Source organism: Pollicipes pollicipes, unplaced genomic scaffold, assembly GCF_011947565.3.
Source record: "Pollicipes pollicipes isolate AB1234 unplaced genomic scaffold, Ppol_2.1 Scaffold_6677;HRSCAF=7910_pilon_pilon_pilon, whole genome shotgun sequence".
NCBI lineage: Eukaryota > Metazoa > Arthropoda > Thecostraca > Pollicipedomorpha > Pollicipedidae > Pollicipes > Pollicipes pollicipes.
This window is the reverse complement of record NW_023596918.1, coordinates 42,501-60,830: the sequence shown is the minus strand read 5'-3', so window position 1 is coordinate 60,830 and position 18,330 is coordinate 42,501. Positions and strand designations below refer to the sequence as shown.

Genomic DNA, 18,330 nt, shown 5'->3' with positions numbered 1-18,330 from the left:
CTCCCGCGGCTATTTTCGACAATGGAATTGCAAAATGAACTCAGCAATGCAATGGCCAGCCTAGCAGTGTGGTCACGACACCCCGAGAATGGTATCGGTGGCGGTCAACGCACACACCAGCCAGAGATAGACTCTACCGGAGCGGGTTTAAGCATCAAAAGTGAGACCGACAATCTTTGGCTCGAGTGGAGCAGCATAGCAGGCGGCGAGAGCCCTCCGAGGGATGTTGGCTCGAGCTGGGCAGCAGCAGGCGTAAAAGCAGCTGACAGTGTCCACGGCTACCGGGCAGGGACCAATCCCATTTTGTCTGCACACGCTCTCTGCTGGCCAGTGCAGGTGGTCCCGAATCAGCCCGGGCGGCGCGGCACAGCCACGCTGGCTGACCGGCGCCTGGCCGTCCTGGCCACCTGCCGGACACGTCCTCCTCGCTCCAAGCCGCAGCGCTATCCGCAGGCGACGCCACGGTAAATTCGACGTCCAGCGAGCTCGTCAGTCCGTGCCGGGACGCTCCGCCGGCCGCGCGGGGCGCGGATGGGCGCACCGGCGCCGCTCCGGTGACATCGACGGCAGCGCCTGCGCGGCGCTCGTCGGGGCTCCTCGGCGATCTCGGTCTCGGCTCGACCAGCGAGGGCCGGCGAGGCCGTACGACGCGCTGGGCGCCAGCGGCCCGTCCCGAGTCGTCCGTGAGACCGGACGGATTGGTGGACGGCAGGTCCGATCGGCCGATCCGAACTGGGAGGAGCGCGGTGGCCCGGATTCTCTGACGTATGGCGGCGTGGGCAGGACCCCAGCGCCAGACTGACGCGTGTCTTGTAAATTCTCTGCCCGGCTCGATCCCACGCGAGCGACCGCCCGCCCCTCCCAGCTGACGCACCGCTGCAACGTGTGCCGCGCAGGGGAACGAGATTACTCTGCCTCAGCAGTCGACCACTCACGCATGAGACCGTCTGTGGACTCCACGACGTTTGCTGACTCGGACCGAAGTCTGGCCACCGCATCCCCGAACGCAGCGAGACAGTGAGCGAGACACGCGGCATGTAGTGATAGACACAGCGGCATGTAGTGACAGCGCTCCTCCTCCCAGACGCATAGTCAGCTGGATGGGACCCCATTGTAAACTTTAGCAATACCCCAACATCTGGAACTGTTTCAGAAAACCGGATCGCCAAATGAATGGGGTATTTTTACGAGACAATTTCTCAGGCCAACTGGCCATTACTGGTCGACAGGCACAGCCACCGACGCCGTTCGCAGCAGGAATCCCCTAGCAGTATACGCAGGGGCGATAAGGCGCGAATGACAGGCTTTTATAGTGCCGGCAGCCAACCGAACCACCGTCGCAGCAGCGGACGGTACCAAGGGCACATTTCAGAGCGCATGTCACGCGCTGTTTTACACAAAACATAAAAGCATTTTACCACGCTGCTTTACTAGGCGCCTTTCACACTTTCCGTTATCTAAAATCAACCCACCAATCAACCATGTCTCTCAGGCCAAAGCTCGTAAAGAGCATGGGTCGCCATAGCTACCAGGCTATGGCGGCCAACATAAGTAACTGAACCTGCACAGTACGCAACTGAAAACGATATCAATTTCAACGTGCGACATTAAGCAATGCGATTTCGTCCAGCCGATTGCGGGGCGGCGGTGTACAAACGAGTGCTACACATGGATACACTATTATCGACAAGTAGCAAGCCATGGGAATGATCCAAAGGGATCAATGCGGAACAGTCACCTGACATCTAATAGGTCATAATCACAAACAAATCAATAAAGTTCACAACCCTGGGACCAGGAGCTGTTGTTGCTTTGAACGGAGGGACCGTCGGCGCCCATAGATTTCAGTCTGGCGTTCCCTCGTTCAACACAGGGCACGATAATATCATTTTGCGGCTGACAACCGCAAGACAATCCTGTTATTCCTCCGCCTGAGTGGTAAAATCTAGTACTAATAGTGCGCTTTCCATCCGTGTCTATTCAAAATAACAACGGTGGCAGCCCGCAAAGTTTTTCCTCTTAAAAAAGCAGGCGCACCAGATGTGCGGCTAACACCACGAACGCCGTACCTGGTCTTTGTTGTGCGGTTAGGCATCCAATGAATGAAGGAGCATAAATGAGAAAGGAAAACAATATGCCATCATTGTCGAAGAAGACGAAACGTTCCTTGGCAAGACGGCCTTCGTTTTGTCAAGGTGGTGTACCAATGAACTGTTGTTGAGGTTTCACCAAATATATAAATGTCTATGTAAAACATGTCCGTGGTCTGCCATCCCTAACTCACCGGAACTTATTACTAGTTTTATTTCACTTACTTACCGTACATCATTACTAGTTTTATTTTCAGGTGTGAAAAAGTGGCAGGCCTTTCTTGTCAGGGTAGCAGCATTTATCAGGTTTGGGTCGCGGATGACATTCCAAAAACTGTGTCCGGCTTGGCCGCGAGTCGAACTTCAAACCCGACACGTACCTCTCAGTCTGCCCATCTGTGCATTTGTGTTGTCTTACGTGACTGGAACACTTGCCGTAGTCATTAAGTGCTTCGCAAAAGTCGGAGGAAGCGCGAAAGTACAAACAGAATCAAACCTGGAGGATCGAAGGTGATTCCCAGTGGCCCAGTGGTCACCATGGTAACCATGGCAACAGTGGTCACCATGGTCACCTGGTAACTATCAGAACATGAATTTCAGTTAATACGTAAATTGTCAAATGCGAGTATTTCCGTTGAACTTCATCAAAGTGATCGAAATCAGCGAGCGTGTACACATGGTGACCATTTAAATATGCAATTAACATCAAAAGCTCTCGAAGAGTCTCGAATTAGTCAAGCTAAATCAACAACTTTTGGAATCACGTTAGATTCAAGAAGCAAAGCCAACGACAGCAACTTTGACACATGATGACTTTTCCACTGCTTGAAGTAGAAGTTCCCATCAATTAAAACGACTGTTTACGCAGGGCGAACATGGATGACGTGCGTAAGGGCACGTCAAATCAGTCAATTAGAGAGCACTGCGTCAGCTGCACAGATAAATGAAAACTCGTGTCTAAAGTGGAGCCAGATGCAGCGTGGGCGGTCGCTGGGTCCTTCATGTATCAACTTGCCGCCGGGGGGTGACAAGAAATATGACTGATTGAACCTTGGTGGGTGAAATACGACTAGGCTGACCTCGGTCGGGTGAAATATGACTTGTCTGATCTCGGCAGGTGAAATATGATTAGTCTGATCTTAGAGGGTGAAATGTGACTAGTTTGACCTGGGCCGGGGAAATATGACTAGTCTGACCTCGATCGGGTGAAATATGGCTATTCTGGCCTCAGTCGGGTAAAATGGTCCTGGCCAGTTCTGAGGACCGGACTCCAGCAAACAAGTACCATCCAAAGCGATCAAAGCGGTTCACTTTGTCCCCGGCTGGTCTACCGTCACCTAGATGGGCAAGATAGAATACCTGACACAGTTCCCTGCACCTTCAGCGATCCTTGATCCGATAGTTCGACTGGTAACGGGGCGGACCTCTCGGAGAGCCATCTCTCCACACCATCTCGACGCGCCACCATCCGGCAGCTACATATCCCCGATAGCCGAGCCGATCTGCCCAACACCGTACCGCGTCCGAGATGATTCATTTGACGACCGCTTTACGGCGTCCTCATCCCGCGGCGCGGCGAAAAGCGCTCTCCAAACGGCATCGGCGGTCCCCTCATTTCAGCCGCCGCGGCGCGTGCCAGAGTGGCGAAAGCCCCGCCATCGTCCACACATATTTCATGACCAATCACCGGCGACGATGCGCAGCTCCAGCCACGCCGCCCCGACCTGGGCGCCCCGGGCGCGGTGCGGCGGCCGCGGCGGCTGCGACCGACGGCGCTCTCGCCTGATACCGTGGCGCCGCGGCGCGCCGGTCGAGCTGGCCGGGGCGCCATCGCGAGCAGCGCGAAGCGCGGCCGGCGCCGCGCACCACCGGGCGGCGCACGGGCCATTGGGCGCGCTCGGAGGTTCGTCGCCAGCGGCGCGCCGGACAGGCCGAGCCGCAGCCTGGACGAGGCGGATCGTGCCGTCTCTGGCCGGAGGGTGGTGGGCAGCAGCCGCTGACGCCTGCTGCTCCACTGGCTGACACTCAGTCTGATACGTTTCCAGCAAACTGGATATGGAATGCACCATTCGCTACCCACATGGGTTATCTACAATCATTCAAGCAACTGTGGATCCCGTGTGCTCCAGTCAATAAGCGAGTCTCACAAAACAGTCTCGAGATGTTTGGTACGACCAACCACGCCGTCCGGGCATTCTCATCAACTCTCTAAGCGAAGCATCGCGAAAATTGTACCGGGCAAACGTGGTACAATACTTTTCGCAATACTTTTCCAACACTTTGCTTACAGGCCACCCTATAGAGCAAGCCAATCGCTGTAAGTTGGCCGTGCTAGGCGGCACTGGGAGGTCGCCAACCCACGGTGGCCGCGAGACCGCGGAGGCTGACCATGATCAAGGTCAACCGGCCTGGGGCGCGCCCAACCGACACGCCTTCAATCTAATAGGCGTCAGCGAACGGCACAGCCATGCGAAATTACCCGGATGAGGCAGGTTTGGGGTCGGTGCCGTTCACTGCCACCACTGATGGCACGTCCCTGTCCCAATGTGACGGTACCGTCCCAGATACGGGAACAACTCTACAGACACGCATAATGAAGTTTTACACCAACAGGGCCGCGTGGACTCTGCGGACTGCAAACGACGGCCATCTCCTTTTCAGCAACGGGAAATGGAGGGAACACGTTCGAGGGTATTAAATGTGTCGATCCATGGGTGTCGGACACGCAATGACCTGCGTGCGAGCCACTGACCAGCTGGTAGGTGGTGAGGCCGATCACCTCCATCTGACCGTCGGAAGTCGACTGGTCCCGGCCGGCCCGGGTGCGTGCCGCCGCCGTAGCTGAAACACGGCGGACGGCACACGGTCACTGGACATCGCAACCTAAAGACGGCGACACCACACAGCCACTGGACATCGCAACCTAAACACGGCGGACGGCACACCGCCACTGACATCGCAACCTAAACACGGCGGACGCCACACAGCCACTGAACATCGCAACCTAAACACGGCGGACACCACACCGCACTGAACATCGCAACCTAAACACGGCGGACGCCACACCGTCACTGGACATCGCAACCTAAACACGGCGGACGCCACACAGCCACTGAATCGCAACCTAAAGACGACGCCACACGCACTGACATCGCAACCTAAACACGGCGGACGACACACCGCCACTGACATCGCAACCTAAACACGGCGGACGTCACACGTCACTGACATCGCAACCTAAACACGGCGGACACACCCGTCACTGAACATCGCAACCTAAACACGGCGGACGGCCACGTCACTGGACATCGCAACCTAAACACGGCGGACGGCACACAGCACTGACATCGCAACCTAAACACGGCGGACACCACACCGCCACTGACATCGCAACCTAAACACGGCGGACCACACCGCTGGACATCGCAACCTAAACACGGCGGACACCACACGCACTGAACATCGCAACCTAAACACGGCGGACGCCACACAGCCACTGAACATCGCAACCTAAACACGGCGGACGGCACCGCACTGAACATCGCAACCTAAACACGGCGGACGCCACACAGCCACTGAACATCGCAACCTAAACACGGCGGACCACACCGTCACTGAACATCGCAACCTAAACACGGCGGACGGCACACCGTCACTGGACATCGCAACCTAAACACGGCGGACGCCACACAGCCACTGAACATCGCAACCTAAACACGGCGGACGCCACCACCGCCACTGAACATCGCAACCTAACACGGCGGACGGCACACCGCCACTTGAACATCGCAACCTAAACACGGCGGACGGCACACCGCCACTGAACATCGCAACCTAAACACGGCGGACGGCACACCGTCACTGTGGACATCTGCAACCTAAACACGGCGACGCCACACCGTCACTGGACATCGCAACCTAAACACGGCGGACACCACACAGCCACTGAACATCGCAACCTAAACACGGCGGACCACCACAACCCGTCACTGGACATCGCAACCTAAACACGGCGGACCCCACACAGCCACTGTACATCGCAACCTAAACACGGCGGACACCACACCGTCACTGAACATCGCAACCTAAACACGGCGGACGGCACACCGCCACTGGACATCGCAACCTAAACACGGCGGACGCCACACCGTCACTGGACATCGCAACCTAAACACGGCGGACGCCACACAGCCACTGAACATCGCAACCTAAACACGGCGGACGGCACACCGTCACTGGACATCGCAACCTAAACACGGCGGACGCCACACAGCCACTGAACATCGCAACCTAAACACGGCGGACGCCACACAGCCACTGAACATCGCAACCTAAACACGGCGGACGCCACACAGCCACTGAACATCGCAACCTAAACACGGCGGACACCACACCGTCACTGGACATCGCAACCTAAACACGGCGGACGCCACACAGCCACTGAACATCGCAACCTAAACACGACAGGTGTCACACCGTCACTGGACATCGCAACCTAAAACACGGCGGACGGCACACCGCCACTGAACCATCGCAACCTAAACACGGCGGACGCCACACAGCCACTGAACATCGCAACCTAAACACGACAGGTGTCACACCGTCACTGTACATCGCAACCTAAACACGGCGGACGGCACAACCGTCACTGGACATCGCAACCTAACACGGCGGACGTTCACACCGTCCACTGAACATCGCAAACCTAAACACGGCGGACGGCACACCGTCACTGGACGTCGCAACCTAAACACGGCGGACGCCACACCGTCACTGGACATCGCAACTAAACACGGCGGACACCACACCGTCACTGGACATCGCAACCTAAACACGGCGGACGCCACACCGTCACTGGACATCGCAACCTAAACACGACAGGTGTCACACCGTCACTGGACATCGCAACCCTAAACACGGCGGACGTCACACAGCCACTGACATCGCAACCTAAACACGGCGGACGGCACACCGTCACTGGACATCGCAACCTAAACACGACAGGTGCCACACCGTCACTGGACGTTGCAACCTAGACGCGACAGTCGGCTGTCGCCGCCAGCCTGACAATTGAACGCGGCAAATCCAATGTCACTGAAATACGTCAGCCTCACATCGCCACGCACATTAATGTACCCGCGCCATGAGAGGCATTTCCTTGTACACATCAGCATTGTGACTGAAACACAACGAGGTGCCTCATGTATTAAAAAGACCTTTACGTGAGGCCCGGTATATCCTTTTAACTATATTCCTGCCCAGGCAACTGGACCACATGACCCCACATAAAACACTACCGATTGCAAACACTGAAACTGCCCCTGCATCTTTTTCAAATCGCAATGTGTAAGCGCACGGGTCTGGAACTACTTAATTTCACTAATCCAGCCTTCTTCTCTCCCATCACTGACCTAAAAGCGATCACGAATAAAATGAACCATATGTAGCCACGTAACAGCAAATTGTAGCCTAAAAAGGGTGCAATTTATAGAAGTACCTTATCGATCTCGTTACAAACATTCACCAATGACGTCACAGCAGTAACCAGGCGAACCGGCCGCCAACCCAGCCGCTGCCTATTCTCGGAGCATCCAAGAGCAGCACAGCCTTCCCAGCTGAGCGCACCAGAATCCGCAGCCTTATGGGTAAGCACAAACGCTATTAATAACGGGCTTGATCTACAGATTTCTTCGGCATAATTGCGCGCATCCTACCGGCTGTGTGAGCAGGTGCGACAGACTGGCCAAGACGCAGGGGAGGCGGCCCCGATCCGGTCCGTGCTCGCTCGGCAACAGGCGAGAGGACGAGCCGGCGCCGACACACAGAGCCCCGCGCGAGGGGTAAGCCGTGGTGCAGATCACAGCACGGGGGCCGGCAACACATGAGGGGACGAGCCGGCGCCGACACACAGAGCCCCGCGCGAGGGGTAAGCCGTGGTGAAGATCACAGACCAGAAGGAGGCCGGCAACACATGGGAGGACGAGCCGGCGCCGACACGCAGAGCCCCGTGCACGGGGTAGGCCGTGGTGAAGATCACAGCACGGGGGTCAGTCCACCTGGCTGACAGCAGGCGGAGAAGACAGACGTTGTAGCTCACACCAGGTAGCAGTAAGCTCCGTGGCACTGCGTGGGAAGAATGGATCAAGAACCACCCCCGTACCCAGTCTATTGGAAGTTCTTACGCCTCTACCAGCAAGAACCGCCGTCCACCAAGCAAACAAAAACTTTTGCCGAGTGTAGCGAAATTACATTACATGTGGCGATACGACATCCATTAACACCGTCAAAACTGTGGCATGCCATGCAATGTCGCTGATGAATGAAAAGCAAAAACAGTAATCACATTAGTGTAGCAGCGCAAAGCAAGGCTGCAAATTGACGTTTTCGCATACAAGTCATCTTTGTATTGCTACCTGACACCGTCACTGAATATAAGCTTCGTAAGGCAGTACTGTACAGAGTCCAGCCGGGACACTTTTCCTTATTAGATGCGTCACTCTCCAAATATGCACAGCGAAGCTCCGCTCCAAACGGTCAGCGTCGCCTTCTGACCAGCCGCTGGCGGCTCCTGACTGATCAATCCGCCCCCCTCCCTTCCCCTCCACCCCGGTTAGGGGGGGGGGGGGGCTCAGAAGGGACGGAAGGTCGTCTTTGCCCGCACAGGCAAAACGAGGAATGTTCGACACCTTCCGGTCATTGGTATCGATATTGGACTGAGGAATCCAGAATACAACCAAGAATGCCGAGTACGCATGTTTGTGATTATACAATCACTAATAGCCGCAAGCTTATTTGACAGAGCTTCACAATCTCTCCAGTTCATTCCTGCATGCTTGTAATCACGCTCAACTTGCAACGGGCTGTTACAGCCATCTTTGCCACCATCTTTAACTGGCATTGCCCACGGGATCAGGAGCTTCATCAGCGTTTCATCATCCACCGACTACTTCAGCAGCTCTTCCGCAAAACCACAAGCTACCGGTTATGAAGGGCGGCAGGGCAGCACCTGTTCCCGACCCGCTCGTCTCAATAGCATGTGCAACGAGTCCGGACCTCAGCCTCTGGAACCGAACGGATCTCAGCCGACGCGGCCACCTTCTGTGGCGACTACGCGCGCCCGCGGCACCCTCACATCACCTGCGCCGCGACCGCGGGCCGGTCCGCCGCCTCCGCCGGGCGGCCGGCTGAACGGCACCGGTGCGCAAGACATGCGGTGCATCCAAGCGTCTGCAGATCCGGCGCCAGATCCGCCGCGGACGGCGGCGAGTCGCGACGGCGCCGCGGCGGTCGATACGCCGAACTATTCATAGCCGGACGAGCGGGCGGCGCGTCCAATCAGTGTCCTCACATCATCCACGCACGCACAGGAATGGTCGTCCGGCGGCCGAAGGAGCGGCTCCCACGGCCGAGACGGCCGCGCCGCCCCGTCCGCCGGCGCGGCTGCCCTGACCCCATCCGGCCGTGCACGGCAGCTGATGGACGGACGCGGCCGGCCGTGCGTCAGGCGCTGGCTGCTAAACCCCGCTAATGCGGCTGCCGGGACGGGATCAGGCGGCGCCGGGCGCTGGCGCAGGCGGGCTCAGGACCCGGCCGCCGAGCCGCGCAGCCAGCGGCGCCCGACTTTAACAGCCAGCGGCAGGCTTTGTTACGCCGCCGGTGTTCTAAGCGGGTGCGCTTTCGCACGCGCGCTGCTCGGGTGCAGGCAACGCGCCGCCGCTAACATCAACACGCCTTTTCGCCGGGGGAGACCGCCGGGCAAACAACTCTGTTAGCCCCAATGCATACATTCATATCGCTCAGGCAGACGAGACTGTCGCGTAACCAGCCAGGAGAGCACCGCGGAAAATGTGCCTCAGCGGGAGCTGATGCGGGCGGACGGGGCGGCCCGGCGGCTGCAGAGCAACCGCAGGTGGAGTCAACAGGCCACCCGTCACCACGCGCTGCACGGCCGCTGTGCCACCCACCTGGGGATGTTGAGGAAGAGTATGGCGTGCACCTTGTGCTCGCGAAGCTTCGGCGTGATGTCGTGGTCGTCGCAGACGATGGTTACGTGCTCCGAGAGGTCCTTCCACCGGCGCTGCAGCAGGTCCTTGCCGCCCGCCTGGCCGTAGAACATCTTGTTCCGGAGCCGGGAGCTGAACTTGTCGGGTCGAGCCTCTGTGTGAGCAGACGGGGCACGCCGTCAGCACGGGCCATCAAGAGGACGGACGCCGACGCCATCAACGAAGAACCAGCGGGGCGATCACACGATCGCTGCCAGTCGGCGGGGCTGATCAGGCGCACAAACACCAGCCAGCGGCGCGACCGAACGGACAAACACCGGCCAGCGGCGTGACCGAACGGACAAACACCAGCCAGCGGCGCGACCGAACGGACAAACACCGGCCAGCGGCGTGACCGAACGGGCAAACACCAGCCAGCGGCGTGACCGAACGGACAGACACCAGCCAGCGGAGTGACCGAACGGACAAACACCGGCCAGCGGCGTGACCGAACGAACAAACACCAGCCAGCGGCGTGACCGAACGAACAAACACCACCCAGCGGCGCGACCGAACGGACAAACACCAGCCAGCGGCGTGACCGAACGGACAAACACCAGCCAGCGGCGTGACCGAACGAACAAACACCAGCCAGCGGCGCGACCGAGCGGACAAATACAGATTGCCGACGACGGTCGCACCAGCGAAGCCGATGCACCAAAATTAGCGGCGCGAACACCGGTCATCGAGAGCGCAGTAGCGACGCACCAACAAAACACTTCTGTCGAAGCTCGCGAGCATTTCAAACGCCTTGCACATTGGGTCGTATAAAGCGAGGGTAAGAAGCTGCAGGCGTACTATGCGCTCCACTCCACTAAAATCACCCAGCAGCGTTCTGCCGCGCACTGCCGCGCATCGAGGGCGGGCCGCGGCTTTACGCTCGCGGCCGCACGCACGCCGCTTCCGCCAGCCAACGGCTGAGTGCGCCGTACGCATTCAACTCAGCCAACGCCGGCGAAGCCTGAGCCGTCCAGACGCAACAGCATTGCTGTCTACCAATTATTTAGGTACGAGACCACAAATCAATACCGACTGTCAATTACCCGCCCTCCGTGAAAGTGTCCTTTGCGGACGCTTTGCAGGCAAAAAACACCGGCTATTGGATTACGGAAAGAGCACAGCCGCCATGAAAGGAACAACGAGACGAGGTAGAAATATACGACTGAATTATGACCGCGGGTCTAACGGATGCCCCTGCGCAGCACACAATGAACACAAATGAGCGCAACACATAAAAGCAAAGTCCGTCTCGATGAATTCAGCCTTCTCATTGTCCGCCTGTCGATAGGCTGACGCTCCATGCTCTAACGAGGCATCACACTGAACGCAGCCAGCGTCGGCGCTGCATTCGTCATAATCTTGGTCACGCGTACAGCACCCTGGAAAGGTAGCCGTCCCTGGCATTCCAAGCCAGGCCTGCGACCGGTCGCGGCCTTTGCCGCCGCCCCCGCGCTGACGCCAGCACGCAGATCATATCCACCTCTCGCTGGCGCCATCTGGCTGATCGGCGGACTGTGCAGCGGATGTTCGTTCCCGCGGCGCCGGCGACGGACGCTGTCGGCCATTCCAGTACGCTGCGGACACGGAGACAGCTTCGCGAGCGGCCTCCCGGCGCGTCCCGCTCACGCGTAGTGGGCACGGGGCCCCTCCCACTGGACCTCTAATGCCCCCCCCCCCCCCAGCCCCTGATACCGTCTGCTGACATCAGCTGCTGACAATTTCACCAGATGTCCGTGCGTGGGCTCTGTACGCACGCAAATTTCACGCCATATCAAGACGTGCCCCCGCTTGCGTTCGTGTCCAGAATATCTCCCGTGAATGTATGCCGGGCGCCACGCTTTCGCGCGTGAGGCCTGAAACGGATACGCTCCGAGGTGCTATAACCTGAACCGGATATCCTCCGCGATGGGCGTAGTTCCCGCTGCCGAGTCCGCCGGCAGCTGATACCTGCGGGCCTGCGTGCGTGGCTGGCTGTCACGACCGAGCCGTCGGCCGGCGGGAGATGATGGCATTCTGAGATGAGATGAGGCGTTCTGTGCGCGCCTGCGTTTTCGTCGCCCCGCAATGAGGCAGGGAGCCGGGTCCAAACAGCACCGGGAGTGCCGCACCGTTCTCGGCTGGCCCGGCGCGGCTGCGGTGGGACGCTCAGCGCCAGCGGCGGCCCTCAGGCTGACCGTGTACCTGTCACATGGCCTGCAGCTGCCGCGGAAGAGCGCACCTCAATGCTGGGAGTTCGCCCAAGCCGTGCGCAGAGGCGTGGGTCGAGCCTGGCTGGTGAAACTGGAGCTCCCCCCCCCCCCGCTCCTGTCGGTGGGGGAGAGTGCAACGCCAATGAAGCTAGAGCAGAGGTAATAGTCACTGTAGCACTGAAGCAGTCCTGCGCGCCGTCAAATATCACACTTTACAGAGAGTGTCCACATTTCGGTAGGGTTCTAAACTGAAATAGTCATCTTGAAGATCATTCGGTGCAGTTCACAGCCCTACCCTTCTTAAGACCTAATCTAGTTTCTGACATACACGCCCGCGAAAATGAAGAAAGTATATCGGGGAGAGTATTTCCAAGTCACATGACATTTATGACGTCATAATAAGGCCACTCAATTTCTGCCATCTCATAAGCCATGTGGCGATCAAGGCTGAAAAATTACAATGGTCGAAACGCTTATGTCTGGCGTTCGTGAGCACGATTTCCAGATACAACGGCCGTCAATCGGCTCTCAATCAATGATGTCTAAAGCATGATGGCGTAGTCAAACAATGACGCATCGAGAAACACTTTCACTAAACAAAGACTTTGTGTTGTCTTGAGCAATCGTTTCTACTTAAAAGGTATACCGATAGTTGTATGTGAGCATGTTGCATCGTATCCGATGCTTGTCTCAATATCTTCAAATGTGAAACATTCCCTTTAGCGACCGAGTCAGGCGTTTGGGGGCAGGCGGGAGCCAGCCGGCACGTGCACCTAAGCGCCTGAACGCTGCACGGTGGTCAGGCCGTCTCAGGTGCGCCGCACCCGCGGCAGACGCGGACTCTGGCCAGCCTTCCTCCGGCCGCGTCCCATCTCAACGAGACCAGAGTATTGCGTCGCCGCCCGTCGCCCCACCTCGTCCGGCGACAGATCAACGAGTGTTGGTCGTCACGCGCGACGCAAATAACGCTACACAAGCTAGTCTGGCCGCCCCCAGCCACGGGCCACACTTCCTCCTCTTCAGTGGTCATAACGCCGTGCCAGGCAGCGGCTGCCTACGGCCGTAGCGGCGGCCAGCACAGGCGCCTGGTCTCGCTGTCATGCAAATGTCATTCGCATTCGCACTCCTTGGGTCCGGAGAAGTCGCGTCGATAGTTATAAGTTACATAGTTTCGTATCCGTTGAAGACGTGACCAAATCGTCCAATGAATAACGGCGAAAACCACCTATGCTATGTTACGTTAATTTAAAAGTACGGGATGTACGTTAGCGTATGTGCGACTCACAGAATGTCAGATGGGCCATCAGATGCCAGAGCTACGCACGGAGTTCTCGCATGATTTCCTTCCAGCAATATCGCTATGGACGGCGACAGATAACTCACACTGGGCTTGAGCATCAGTCAGGCTCATGGAAACCTCGGCATTCCACAAAGGTTTTCTCTTCCCGGATTCATCCAGATTTCCGAGCTATTCTAATAAACCGCCATTCTCGTATCCGACGTTCTGGCTACGAGAAATAGAGCAAAAGGGATAAGGAAAGAACGCGAAATGGTTCCTTCGCTAAGCTCGGGCCATATATTCCTCTCCATAATGTGGGCGTCACGGCATTTCCGCAGCCGAGAGCATGGAGCTAGGGAAACTCGGTGTTTATGTTACAGATGCTCCCCCCCCCCCAAGCCCTCGTTGATACTCACTAAAACAACTTTGATGCATTTAATCGAGTCAACGTGCTTGAGCTGAATGCTCGGAGGCATTTCCTAACAGGAGGCCCCAGGGACAATCAGGCTCGCCCGTACTTAAACGAGAGCCGTCAGCCGCGTAAAACACCGTCCCACACACTGCCCCGGGTCCTAGAACCCTAGCTCGTACCAAAGCACAAACTTGCAGAGCTGTAGAGTGCTTCCCTCGGGCCCATCGGAACGCTTTCGGGACTGCATAATCGTTCGGCTCACCCCCTCGCCTGAGCATGCATATGGCTGCACGGCTGTTCCAGTCTACGGGCCTATGGGCGCCATATGACCAACGTAGTCGGTGCGCCCAAGGCCCAAATCATCATCATCATCATCATCATCATCATCATCATCATCATCATCATCATCATCATCATCATCGTCGTCATCATCATCATCAGTCCACGGACCGGCGATTTCAACACCGCGCCTCCCGCAATCGGTTGACGTTGCAATGCAGGAGCCCCGTGACCCTGACTCACGAGGCAGTCACACATCCGTGCCGAGGCAGTGTCAGCCGAGCCGCGATCCTTACTTGCCTGTGTTTTATACGTCTGCCATCACGTAGGTGCAAAATATTTGTTTTTCATCTTCAGCAAGCACAGCCGCCGGCTAAACCCGAATGGAACAGCCGCCCGAATAGGATAGCAAGGCTGCCTTGAGCGCAGAACACCCTCCGGCACAGATACGGAGGTGAGTGGATCCCATCCGTAAACGGCACCCGCCTACAGCCGCCAGCCCAGCCGCGGGGAGTTTGTCTCGAGCGAAGCTCCACATCCCAGCCACGTGATGACGTCACGGGTCACCGAGCGCCGGCGGCGGCCGTGTCGACGCGGAGGCGGCGGCGCTGGCGCTGATTGGCCGCCTGCCGCGCCCCGAGCTTTCGGAGCGCGCCGACCACCGCAGCCGCGCCAGAAATAGCCAATCCGGCAGCGGCAGACGCGACACCTCGGCGGCGACCGGGACGGACGCGACTTAGCTCTGCAGTTGGGGCCTGCGCCGCCACCTGGCCCCGGCAGATCGCGCGGGCCGTCGGGCCGGGGACGGACTACGCTGGCGCCCGGCGCGTCGAGGCGACGGCGCGGCGGCGGCGCGGTCTCGGCCACGCCACTGCCGAGCGCTGCCGCGGCAGCGCGGTGCCATCCCTCTCGGATGGCGTCGCGCCCAGCCAGCCAGGCGCTGCGTCGGCGTCCTCAGCACGGTCCAGCGCGCGCTGCCGCCGCGGTCGCCGCGACGCAGCGGCGATCAATCGGAACCTCATTTGAACAACGCCCCAAACCGGCACGAATAGCCGGACCGCCGGCAATGAAATGAAGATCCGACCTGGTGCTAGCCCCGCCACGCCAGAGGGCTGGAGGGGGAGCCCGGGTGTGGGGAGGAACTGAGAGCCAGGGTGCGAGGAGGAAGGGGATCTAGGGCGTGAGGAGGTAGGGGATCTAGGGTGTGGGGAGGCAGTGACAGTCAGGATGTAAGGAGGTGGTAGTGCGAGCCAGGGGATGTGAGGAAGCGGGGGAGCCAGGGTGTGAGGAGGCGGGAGAGACCGGGTGTGAGCAGGCAGTGCAGCGAGAGACCGGGATGGGGAGGCGATAAGAGCCAGGATATAAGCCGGGGGAGACGATATAAGCCGGTGGAGACCGGGTATGGGAAGGTAGTGAGAGGCAGGGCGTGTGGAGGCAGTGAGAGCCCGGGTGTGAGAAGGCGGGGGTAGCCGGAGTGTGGGGAGGCACAAGGGTCGTGCGTGGACAGGACGGTAGTGAACGACCCGGGAACGCGGCCGAGGCTGGGACCTGGGTAGCGATGGTGACGTCAAGTAGCCGTGGCGTGTTCGACAGCCGCAGACGTGGGAGCGCCGGTCGTCGGACGTGGGAGCGCCGGTCGAGCCCACCGCGCACCGATTATCTCCCACGCACATTCCTGACACGTAGAACGCGCTCACAAGATGGGATATCAGCACAGACACTTCGGCCGCATTTAACTCCGAGCACATATCCCCATCGGCCCGTGAACGCCCTCGGCACACGTGACTCCATACGCTCATCCGGCGGAGTCACTGACCTCTGGCCTCGTGGAACTCGAGCGCAATATGGGCGTCCACGCCGAGCGAGAAGTAGTTGTTGATGACATTGAGCGGCAGGTTGTCCTTGCCCTCCTCGCTGGGCTCAGCGCGCTCGTTCTTCTGCACGGCTGCCTCCCACCGGTCCAGCTCCTGCGACTCGCCGTCGCTAATGTTGCACAGTATCTTGGAGATGGGCTCGTCCGTGTAGCCCTGCGGACAGCGAGCGGGCGTCAGAGCGAGCAGAGCCAGAGAACGGGGCAGAGGTGGGTCGACTCCGGCGCAGGCTCACACTGGAAGCATCGCCGAGCAGCTTCCCCGACTAGCGGAATGAGCAGAGTCCATGTGCTACTTGGACACGGTGGCGGATCACGGATGACGGGTGACAGATCACGGATCACAGATCACGGCCAGAGATAGCAGCCGCATTGGCGGAATGATCTGTGGCAGGTTTGGGTTCACACGACCGCTACCGAAATACACGGCTTCCTGGAACAGCGCAGGAGCCGGGCGGAGCCTCGCAGTCGCTCTGCAGCTTCCGGATAACTCGACGCTCCAAGACGAAGGCAAAGGGTACCCCGGTGGGCGGGCGGGGGCGCCTCATCACGCCACGCCCGGGCGGAGACCGAGCAGGCAGGCGGGCCCGCCTCAAGCGGGGACCGTCAGCACTAGCACTAGCACCAGCACCAGTACCAGCACCAGCACCAGCGCCAGTACCAACACCAGCTTCCCCACAGCCCACCCCAGCTCGGCACACAGAATGAGTCCACGTCCATCGACACGTCACCAGCTAGCCGCCGAGCGGGGAGCGGGGGAGGGGGAGGGGGGGGGGGGGGGCATGCCGACAGACTGACATCGAGGAAACCCGCCAAGCCGAACAAGTCGTCCTGCATTGACCGTGACCCATCCATCAGAGATAAAACCACCTCCCAACCGACGCAGCACCGAAACTAAGCTTCTCCCTCAAGCACAAAAGTCTACCGAGAGCATCTCCGTTCACCCCCTCCCCCTCCCCCTTTCCGTCAGCTGCAGACTGCTCTCTCGCCCCTCCCCTCTCCTTTCCCAGGCCGAGGAGCTATGTCGCGGAGGAGTTCGGCTCGGAAACGGCTAATCGTCGGGGGCGTCACGCCCCGCCGCTCTCACCGGCCGTGGCAGCTATCTAGTAAATTATAGCCTAATGACACACATTGCATGGCGCTCATTTCCTCGTTTGGACCATTCCGATGAGAGCGCATTAAATTTCCATCCAAACTGCACAAAATGTGGCTCGTGCAGGACAAATGGCCTCGATCACGCGCCAAGTAAGACCATAAATAAGACTGCAAAATGCTGCCTTGAGTGAGAATACCTGTACAATGGCGCCGTTCCCTGCAGTTGGTGCGCGCCGTCTTTAGGCCGCGGGCGGAATCGTTGACACCGCTGCGAGCGCGGCTTGCTGTCTCGCCATCGCTCAACTTTTGCCCTGAGCATGGCTGCCGGCAGCTACAATCGCGGATTTCCCCCCTCTAGCCTCGGCAGAGGTTAAACCCCGCTCACCTCGCTGACGCAAGGCGTCGAAACAACGACACGTGACCAGGCCTGCGTCCTCTAGCAGGCTTCCCATCTCATTCGGCAGATCAATACACATTACATAATGCGACGGAGCGCGCGATTGTTACAGCTGGCTGGCATCGCACCCGTTGTTGATATGGTGGTAATGAGCCATTAATATAATGTACCAATTTGCCAATTTCGCGTCTGCGTGCAACGATCACAAATGTCTTGCGCTACTGACTGAGGCACGCACAACCATTAGCGGACTTACGACAGATTAATGACCAGAAATTAACACAAATTCATCAGCTGGGCCGGGCGTCGCTGGAGCTAGCTTTTGTCAAGGAAGCCTGCCTAACTGCGGGAATATCTCGTTTGCGGCCCAGTAAGGGCGCCAGTAACCTGTTAACCACAATTCTGCTCTCAACGTGCCTCTCCCACCCACTCACACGACACCCATACACACCCTGATGACATTTGCAGGCGTCGGTCTCATTTTGCCCGGCCGGGCCTCGGCGGGCAATCCGGCTGCGGTGAAGCCCCGAATTCTGTCCCTCGCGCCGCCGTCTCTGAGGCACCTAGCACTCAAAGTAAACAGCAGCGGCCCCGCCCCACGGGCTATGTGTTCCATCAACCAGTTCTAGCATCTCGGCCGCAGGCCCGATGTCCCCGCCGTCGTCCCGGTGACCCGG

The 18,330-nt window shown here is 58.6% G+C and overlaps 1 protein-coding gene across 1 annotated transcript in view; it reads right to left on the bottom strand.

Moving 5' to 3' along the window:
- Nucleotides 1-4,005: 4,005 nt before the first annotated feature.
- Nucleotides 4,006-18,330, bottom strand: part of LOC119107044 (eye-specific diacylglycerol kinase-like) — a 53,416-nt gene continuing 39,091 nt past the window's right edge. The window contains 4 exon segments of the mRNA XM_037230397.1: nucleotides 4,006-4,909; nucleotides 4,911-4,931; nucleotides 10,055-10,247; nucleotides 16,108-16,318. Of these exon segments, the coding sequence (XP_037086292.1) occupies nucleotides 4,669-4,909; nucleotides 4,911-4,931; nucleotides 10,055-10,247; nucleotides 16,108-16,318 (666 nt within the window). The 3' untranslated portion in view covers nucleotides 4,006-4,668.